This window comes from Apis dorsata, unplaced genomic scaffold (genome assembly GCF_000469605.1).
Source record: "Apis dorsata unplaced genomic scaffold, Apis dorsata 1.3 scaffold_51, whole genome shotgun sequence".
Taxonomy (NCBI): domain Eukaryota; kingdom Metazoa; phylum Arthropoda; class Insecta; order Hymenoptera; family Apidae; genus Apis; species Apis dorsata.
In genome coordinates, this window is record NW_006263352.1 from 102,672 (window position 1) to 112,679 (window position 10,008).

General features: G+C 34.7%; 2 protein-coding genes and 1 long non-coding RNA gene across 5 annotated transcripts in view; all 3 read left to right on the top strand.

Moving 5' to 3' along the window:
• LOC102676539 (BLOC-1-related complex subunit 6) overlaps positions 1–127 on the top strand; it is a 1,598-nt gene extending 1,471 nt beyond the window's left edge. For 2 of the 3 annotated variants that reach the window (XM_006608968.2, XM_006608969.2), the window contains exon 4: positions 25–126. In XM_006608968.2, the coding sequence (XP_006609031.1) occupies positions 25–76 (52 nt within the window). In that variant the 3' untranslated portion in view covers positions 77–126. Of the gene's footprint in view, positions 1–24 lie in introns of all 3 variants that reach the window. The other variant, XM_006608970.2, reaches the window with a different exon arrangement.
• A 39-nt stretch (positions 128–166) lies between these two features.
• On the top strand, positions 167–2,706 carry LOC116186748. The gene is made up of 2 exons (XR_004151753.1): positions 167–220; positions 2,340–2,706. It is a non-coding gene; the product is annotated as an uncharacterized LOC116186748 (long non-coding RNA).
• A 273-nt stretch (positions 2,707–2,979) lies between these two features.
• Positions 2,980–10,008, top strand: part of LOC102678958 (PDZ domain-containing RING finger protein 4) — a 26,526-nt gene continuing 19,497 nt past the window's right edge. The window contains exon 1 of the mRNA XM_006608984.2: positions 2,980–4,117. Within this exon, the coding sequence (XP_006609047.1) occupies positions 4,097–4,117 (21 nt within the window). The 5' untranslated portion in view covers positions 2,980–4,096. The remainder of the gene's footprint in view (positions 4,118–10,008) is intronic.

A 10,008-nucleotide genomic window follows, 5' to 3' on the forward strand; every position in this document is an offset into this window, starting at 1 on the left:
CTTTTCTTTTTTCTGAACTTTTAGCAAAGAAATGAAAAGAATGTTGGAACTATTTGAAAGTGCTATGAATTTATAATTTAAATATATATATTTTATTAAAGTTTTTTTTTTCCTATTCCAATTTATTGCATTATCCTGAAAATTTGAAAATTGTATCAATTTCTTAATTATTCAATATTAAAGAATATAATTTTGGAAATTCATCATTTCTTTCTTTTAAGTATTATTATATTGAAACATATTATTGCACAAATATAGAAATCTCTATATAATAATCTTTGATATAAATAAAAAACGATATATTTGTTCTTTTTAATCTAATTATCATTTTGAATATCAGTATCAATGATATAACTCATTTTATTTAATTTTTATCTATAAATGACATTATAAATCGTATTTAAATGAATATTTTCTAATAATCTTTTCATTACAGTGAGTTTAAATTTTTTATATACATATATTTCCCTAAAAGATTAAAAAAATGGATTTTTTAGAATCTGATATAAATAAAAATTTATTATGTGTTATGTAATTGTTCCTATTCTTGAAAGAAAAATACTAAATCTCAACGATACGTTATCATCTTTCTCGTTAAATATAGAACACTATCATAACAGTTATTATTATTCAAATGTATATGCTTAAATTAAATATTAGCGTTTTATTAACAAATTTCTTGAATGTATCTTTTTTAACCTTTGAACAATTATTTATTAGATACTTAATATATAGACATTATACAACTATGATTTATATATTATTTTTTACAATTATCCGAAAAATCAATATATAATCGTATTCTTTTTTTTTTTTTTTTCATGCATGGTCGGTGAATATTCCTTCATTTTCATTTTCAATGTGACGAATAAAGTTTACCAATACACGTTATATTTTGCATCTTTTCTATTCTGAAATGATACAATGTAAAGAGTAATTCGCCGAGGTTCAATGATGATCTATTATAAATCAAAGCTGTAAATAACATTATCAAAAAGCGACAGAGGTAAATGCGTCGCGACGCATGTCTCATTTAATGTATTCGGCCGACGTAATTATTAAAGACAGTATGATTTTAAACCGGCTTGAAAAAAAGAGCGGTGATCCCATCCGGACAAACACCTCGTTAATTTATTCTCCTGGCCCGACATCCATTGAGATGGCGGATAGCAGGTATGTGTATGAATCATCCCTCGTGTGTATATATTACATTCTACAAACATGCTCATACATTCGCGCTTTTGCACGTTCTGAATTCCCGTCGATGAACACTGATTCTTCCTCTCCTTCTTCTCTCACAATCTCTTTCCCCTTTACACATTTGTGTACGACTTCAATGGAAAAGGATACGTTCTTCAGATTTTAAATAAAATGTTTGAATTACTAATATTTTTCGATGCCTTTGTTTATCAGTCAATTTACAATTATTAGTTTAATTATTAATTTATCAATTATAAATGCAACATTATCGATGCATTTCGATGTTTTTCGAAAAGAAAAAAGAAGAAAAAAAAAGATTCAAATCGTATACTTTTCGTCAAAAAAAAGATATAATTTCGTTGCACAGATTGCGCGATTGAATTTTGAAAAAAAAACTCACTTTATTTATTTTCACATCGAAGAAGTACTCTTTGTCTTTGAAATATGTAAATGATTTAAATTGCGTGATCGGATAGCAATCAAAAGAGTGAAAATAAAAGAGGCGAACAGAAAGTGTGAAAGACACAAAAGAAAAGAAAAAAAAAAATGAAGAAGAAAGGATGAAAAGAAAAAGGAAAAATGTTTGGCAGATCACAGACCGTCTAATTAAAAGGCTCGCCGTCACGCAGAATCTTTTTTCTTTAATTTCAGCTAGAGCAGGTAGCGGTAAAATCTCAGGAAACTAATATCTTTCTCTTTTCTTTACTCCTGTTTTAACTATATATTCTCGTACACATATCTATGAACATTCGTTCCTGATTGCTTGATAATGAATTGAGAGTATTCTTTTTCGAAACATTGATGTTTTTTGCAAGAATTAAAATGAAAAAAAACGAATGAATATCTATATCTATATGTATATATAATATTGAAGATGCTTGCATATATACATATAAGTATATCTATAGACATGCCATTTATAAAATAATAGAAAGATATAAATTTTTCTATAATTATACGATAATAAATTTCGTGATATTTGCATCTATCTATGCAATTTGTTTAATATGATTATTTTTTTCAAATTTTTTTTTTTAGAAAATAGCTTTTCTTATTGTACATTTTACGCGTGCTATTATATTTATTTTCTATCATACAAATCGAAATATTTGATTATCCGTTCAATGCATTATTTTTAGAAAAGCATATCGAGCCTCTCATAAAAAAAACCTTACTCCGTAGAAGACAAAGTTTAAAGAACCTTCAAGAACTGGCCAATTAAATTGCGATTCGCAAATTAACTTTGGTAATTATGAGTGCTTCTAGAGAGCAGTGCGGTGAGGAAGGGTTGGTGGAGAGTTGGGATTACAAACGAGACGGCGGGCTTGGCAACTTTTCAGTCGCTTTTTATACAACTTTTCTTGTTAAGATCGTGATTATGAATTTTCTATTTGATCACCCTTCACAAGCACTTATGACATATTTATTTTCACGATTGATCGCGTTTATGAAAACTATGTGCAAATTTGCAATTAACTAAAATGCGACAAGATCCTAGAGAAATATGAAAAAGAAGGAAAATATATAGAATGCGTACATAAAACTATAAAATATAATATTTTCAACATTTAATTATATAAATGAATAAATTGATAAAAGTTATATGTATATAAAAGTAAATATATAAAAGTAATAATATATAATTATAATATATAATATAATAAATAATTATATAAAAGTAAAGTTAGAAATTATATAAAAATAAAAAAAAATTGCGAAATTTTATTTATATTTACGTACGTATATTTGAAAATGTACATATTTAGATAAAAACATATCATTATACAAAATGTGAATCATGACAATAGATTGTAAGAGAATGTGTCACTTGTGTTATCACATTGCAAGCGTTGCAACCGGTAATTTTGGATAATCAGCATTTGTAATGTAACTCTCTTTTAGTTTTGTGTCATTCGATCGTCTCCACGAATCGAGGCATCTCGTTCCATTCCATTCCATTCCATTCCGTTCCGTTCAATCCCGTCGCGTCTGTTTCTCTTGAAACCATTTCTCTCCTTTCCTCTCAACTCCATTTCGTTACGCTCTGTTCCACACCACTCTACTCCACTCCTCTCCTCTGCAAGCCGTTCAACTCCCTCTAACAGTTGCAACCAGTGTGACTATGGTTTCCGACGGTCGGTCGCTCATCCTTTTGCCTGTCTCGATCTAACGCGATGAAAACTATTCTTCGTCTCTCTTACGCTTTCTTCATCCCTTCTCCGTCGCGATAATATAGCTCGATCTCGTTCTGTCGCACACGCGAGACACACCTCCCACTCGTAGCGCGCGACTGGCGTTGTATTCAGTCGACGTCGAGCCGGCACGCGTGTTGGCTGAATATTTTTCTCGCGTGTTCCCGAGGTTGCGCCGTTTACCTTCTTTCACCTCGCCTCGCCTTGCCTTGCCTTGCCTTGCCTCGTCGTGCCGCGTCTCGTCTCGTCTCGCTTTACCTCTCCTCGCCTCTCTTCTTTTTTTTTTCTCGCGTCCAGTTGTGAGTTCCGGAGAGTCTCTTTGTCAACGAGTAAATGCGAAAGTTGCGTTCAAAACGAGTAACCGCTCTGTTCGCTTTTGTGCCGTGAAACCGCAATGAGGCGTGCAGCAACGATGCTGGATCATTGGAGTGAGGACGATCTAACCGCCTCGTGTCGTGTGTGACCGCCAAGTCTTCGTCGTTTCGAACAAGTGGAAAGAAATGTCGAGTGGAAGGTTTACCAGCGTAATTGCTTTCGTTCGATATCTTTCACTTCTTTCTTCGAGTTACTCGTATCACTGTAACACGCGACTGAAACAAACACGTTTTAATTAATCTTAACTTCGACGTTAATATCTGCCATCAGTTTTTCATCATAAAACATAATCAACTCGTGTTTCACCATTAGCTCCGGTCTTCTGAAACATGGATTTCGTAATTTTAAAGGTAAATAATTTTCTTTGATTTTTATTCGCTCTCACTCTTTATGTCTTAATGCGTTCAATTTCAAAAGTCATGGCCATTCCATTTTATACATTGTACGATTTAAAATGTTGCACTTCGTCTGAAAGCAATTTTATATATATTGTATTGTATTGTATTGTACAAATAGTATCTTCGAAATTATTATATATAAATTTTAGAGAGAATATCGTTCAAAATAAGAAATCATCAAAATATTCAGAATTGTTGAATGCAAACATTTTTCACCGAATTAAAACATAACAATCATAAATTTTCATAAGTAAATGTGATTTGCTATGAATTTGCTAAAATAAAGAAATTATAAATTTAAGAGTCTATTAACTACTGCGTTTAATTTTTAATCAGAATGATTTTCATGATTTGCCTATTATGAGAATTAATCGTTATTAAATCTCATTCCGTTATTTTTTTCTGAAGTAAATTGGCACGTGGAAAATGCTTTTTCTTATATACGTATACTTATATATATATGAAATTTTATATATCTAAAGAATAATTATTTTTTTAAGAAAAATTTATAAAACTAACATTCTATATTCTTTGTCTAACAGTTTTGTCATTTTTCTAAGTTATGATCAATTGTAAATCCTTGGACGAAATGTATGAATAGAGACATTTGAATTTCTTAACACATTCGCGTTAAATAAATATAACGAAATACGACGATAAAGAAATTTCTACGAAACATAGTGGTCCGAAGTATGCGTTTATCAACGTTGGTCGGTTATCGAAAAAACTGGCCCTGTTGTACTACACATTTGTACATGTTTCGTTTAATTTTAGCATTCACGATGCGATCTAGGGGATGGCGTATTCCTTCTCTTCTTTCTTTTGTCCTTTGAATTTTTCGTTCCTTTCCGTTACGCAGAATATCGAATGGTCTAAGTTAGAAGCATTTCGATACGAAAAAAATTTTCTTTAATTGATGAAAATCAAATTCAAAGAGAAATTTACTGAAGAATAAAATGGTAAACGATGTTGATAAAAGAAATAAGAAATTGTTTCTTATACGATAAATAATAAAAATAGAACAAAAGATTTGAGCGCGATTAAATGAATTATGCGTGAATTTCATCAGAATAGAATATAACTTACAATTGACGCGATTGTGTTTGCGTCGAAGTGACAAAGAGGATCCGTTTAAATCGGTAAGCGTGAAATAACGACTGGGGAATGGTTCGCAGTGTCACAAAAATTACTGTACGTTTTCGATTTTGCACGATCAATTGATGAAAAAAGTAAAAGATGAAACTGAACGTTAAGCGTTAAGGTAAAAATGTTAAGAAGTAAAAATGTTTGAGAAAACGAATAAGACGCATTTATTTCTTTGGCGTATTCATCGACGGGACACGATACGATATAAATTTTTTTCCAGACATAACGAGCTTTTTATTCTTTGATCAATGATGAAGTATTGATAACATCGCTACCACTTTACGTGTCGTTAAACACGCGTCGCCTTTGCTCGACAAAGCAGCAACTTAAGTTGCACTCTCTGAACTCTCTAACGTATCTATACGTATACATAGATTTAATTAGCGAAGGAAACCTGCGTGTCGCGCTTTAATATCGGAGCTTAATTTAAATGCATATCGTGCGACATGATGCAACACGCTTCTCTCTGCTTTGCTTGGTCGGAAGAGTAGATGGATTATTATCATAGACGAAAATAGCCTTTCTGATGGATGGCGTAAAAGGGAGAAAAGGACGTTGTTTTTTTTCTTTCGATATCTGGAGATATTTATAAATTTCACTTAACCTTTCTCGACATAATCGAAAATGAAAAATGGATGAAACGCAATTCTCTAATTTAATTTAAAATTTATATAAAATAAATACGTTGTTTCTCGTTTTTTCAATTTTGAAAAAAAATTTTTTTTTTTTTTCGTTGATTCGAACGTATTTTCGAACTAACTCGATTAATATTCAAAGTACGATTTATATTCTCTTTATGAGATCATCTCATACGGTACGAAGCAATTACGAGAGTTTATTTGCTCGGGGTTTTCAAGATAAAGTAATCGGTGTTTTGGTGGAGAGAAGAATAGAGGAATCACGTTTACGAGAGAACGTAGATCTTGCGGTAAAATGGTGTCACGATACTCGTAAGATTTCCAATTTAATTTGTTGGTTTTGTAACGATGCGATTGCATGGATGAAACGTATTCGTTATAATGCATCGAAGAGAAGAGGAGAAGAAGATGAAATCGCAAAAATTACTCGATAACTGGGAACGGTTGGAAATATTAAAATTTTTTTTTTTCTTCGAACGCTCCTCGTACTCGAGATAATTGCCATTTGCGCCAATAAAGTCGGAATCTCGCCAGTTTCTCGTACCTACTATACCTACTTCTCTTGCTCGTCACCGTTGTTTTCCCCCTTTTCCCTTTCTTCACCCTACCGTCGAACCCCCCACTCTCTTCTCACTTCTTGCTTTCGTTCGTTCGTTCGTTCGTTCGTTACATGCTCGCTTGGTATGTACATTTCATGTGCGTTCCTAGGCCTTTTCTTTTCGATCTCTTTTTCTTCCTTCCTTCTTTTTCTCTACTGTCCGTGCGATATATCGTTCGATTTTATCTAACCACAACGAGAAATTTTACGATTATCGGTTAACGACCTTCTCTTTCCCTTTAGCTGTCTGCTAGAGATATTAAAAACAAAATTACAAAAGGATTTCTTTAATTCTCTGTAATCGAGGACACGAATATATATATATTGCACAGCATATAAATACATACTATATTTAATTTCGATTATCGATAAAGATATTTAAATGAAAAACAGCGTGTCTGTATCGAGGATTCGTATCAAAAAGAGATAAAATAGAGAGTGCAGCGAAATCCATAAAATCATTGCCGTTGATCGCGTATTCACCTTTTTCATTTTACAGCTTTTTCGTAATACCTACTGTTTACACCGCGACATAGAAACATAGTCGTTACTCGATAAATTGATACAGAATACAGTTTAATCGCACGTGTATTTTTACCGATCGATAAATCGAACACTCGTACGATTTTGGCACCGTAATAACACCGTTACCACCATATAAGTTCGTCGGGACATTTTAATTAAACGATCGCCAGTAACAGCGACAATACCATTGTCACCATCAACCGGCCGTAGCTCTCAACCACGGAGCATTAATCGCGTTAATTTTACAATCGTCGATAAATATTCTCTAGTTAAAAAAAATTTTATTTGACGCGTTCGAATATTTTTCTCTCTCTCGCGTCGATCGACGCGAAGAAAAATAGAAAGTTAAGATAGAAAAGATCGAAACAAATTGGGTTTTTCGTTGACAAAACTTTGTCAACGAAAGGATGTCTTTATTCCAAACCGTTGGTTACCGAGAACACAGTATAGCGTCGATTTTCGTTTTGCTTCTCGGATTACGCGGACACTCCCCGAAAAGTGGACTTGGCGCTGCAGCTGGCAAAACTGAAACGGAAAGAGTGAAAAGTGACGAGAGTGGAACGATATCAGCATCAGGGAAATACATAAAAGGGAAACTTTTCAACCGAAAGAACGTATCGTGTGACCGTAAATGTGTGTGCGCGCGCGCGCGCGCGTCTACATATACAGTACGCGTATACGTATATATTTAAGTCTGCCTGGTGGTCGCTATTTTCTCGCATCTCGTATTTCATCCACTCTCCACCGCATCGTGTACAACTTTTCTTACCAAGCATCGTGTTTTCCAATTCCCAAAGATCAATGCGCGTGAACCCGTTCCTACGAACAATGCAAAATATCCATCGCATGCTAATGTTTTCACACCTCCCATCTATCGTTTCCTTTCTATCGTCGCACCCCTCCTCCTCCATTTTTCTCTTCCCTTTACCGTTCCGTTAATCGATGATACAACGGATCACAATCGGATATTTCGTGGAAAAAATTTTTTATCTTTTCAATCTTGTTCCCCATTGAATTTTCCCCCATTCGATTGTCAATTTTATCATAACGCCAACAAAAAGGTAAAATGAAAATTAATTATAAAGTTTAAATTATAATACTTACGTGAGATATACGTGTAACACTGTTGTTCCCCGTGCTTACTCGTTTCCATTATTTTTCATGGCAAGATTCGAATTTCTCGTTTGGATTCGATTCGAATCGATCACTTTTCTCGAGTTTCTCGAGTTTCTGGTCGGTCAGTCATCGTTAAGCGGTTATCGATCTTGGGAGAAATCGTGTTCGGTGTTTATCGAAAGTGGGTTCGTCGTGGCTGGAGCTCGTTAGCGTGCTAAAACTCGTTTAGTAGCGTGATAATAATGCGTGTCGAGCAGCGTAAAAAAAAAAAAAAAAAGAAAAAAAAAAGATGGTGGATGGAACAAAAGAAAAGAGGGAAAAAAGCGAAGCAAGGAGGGAGGGGAATTTGGGATGTACGTAGTTTCGTGAATCGAATCTACTCGATTCGATTTAACGATCGTTTTAACGTCGTTCCGCTCATAGACGATCCGTGAGATCTCGAGAAACGCGTTTAAAAATATGAAAAAGTCGAAAATTGGAAGTTGCAAAAATGTGAAAAAAACTTTCTTCGAATTCGTTAGTTTTTTCTTCTTCTTCTTTTTCACGTGGAAAAGCGTGTGATCCGTGGAACGAAATAGGTCGAGAAGGAAAGAGGGATGGAGAAGGGTGGGGGAAGGTGGAGAGAAGGAGATAACAAACGTTGTAAGTGGTAGAATGGAATCGTTTGCGCGCGCAGATGCATTTATCGTCTTTATTACGAGCGTCGGGAATCACGAGTAGGTAGGCGGTTATTCAGTAACTATATTCGACCACGAAATCATTAAATAAAGTGGGCTTAACGAATGCACAAGTGTATAATCGTTGCGCCTCCCGCGCTACATTTGCACGCGTTTCCTCGTTTATTTCCCTCCGCGTCACACCAGCAGCATCGAATCCCGCCAAATTAATTTCGTCGAGCATCTCTACCTTCCATTATCGCGTACATTCCCACGGAACTAGAGAACACGCGAACGAGCAAGAGAAACTGCAGGAAGCTATTCCCCGAGCCATTTTCAGTCCTCGATTATATCGTGCATCGACGAGTCCTCGCCCTTCTTTCGCTCGTCCCCGTTTTCTCCTCTTTGACTTTTTTTTTTTTTTTTTTATATATATCCTTTTTTCTTTTCTTCTTCGATTTTATTTATTTATTTTTTTTTTTCAACGGTTTCGGCGAAAATCGAAAAGCGAGATTTCAAAACGAGAAACCATCTGTCTATCTTACGCGCGTAAAGTTGTCGTAAATGTCAAATATGCGACGATGCATTAATTCTGTTGATAAAATCTAGACGTAGGATACGTAGGGAAGGATGCGTGGAAAGCTGTCGCCCTCGATGAATATTCAGAGGCGTGGATGCGTCGATGGTGCATCGGCTCGTCCTTTCGAATATTCAGTGGCCGCATAGCTCCGTTTCGCTTCTTCGCTTCGACCCCGAATACCCCCCGTCTAGATATTTCGTTTCGTTTCGGAAACTACACGTATCATCCAATTTTTGACGAGTGTTTAACGTATCCCAGGTCTAATTGGCCCGAAGATGCAAGTATATACCTGTCGTAATATCGTAATGCGTTTCGTTCTAGTTTTCTCCTTTTTACAAATAGCCACGAAAAAACGAAACGTACGTACGGGGGTCTTGGTTGAAACGCGTCAGAGATTATTAGAAAATTTCGGAAGGTATAGAATCCGCGAAAGGAACAGAATAGAAGCCGTTCGATGCGTATCGACGTTTCGAATATGCCCCGTCGCCGTTTCAAACTTGGAAAGTACTTACTCGGCCATTGGAGGATATATAATTAATTTACTTGTATATATATATATATATATATATATATATATATATATA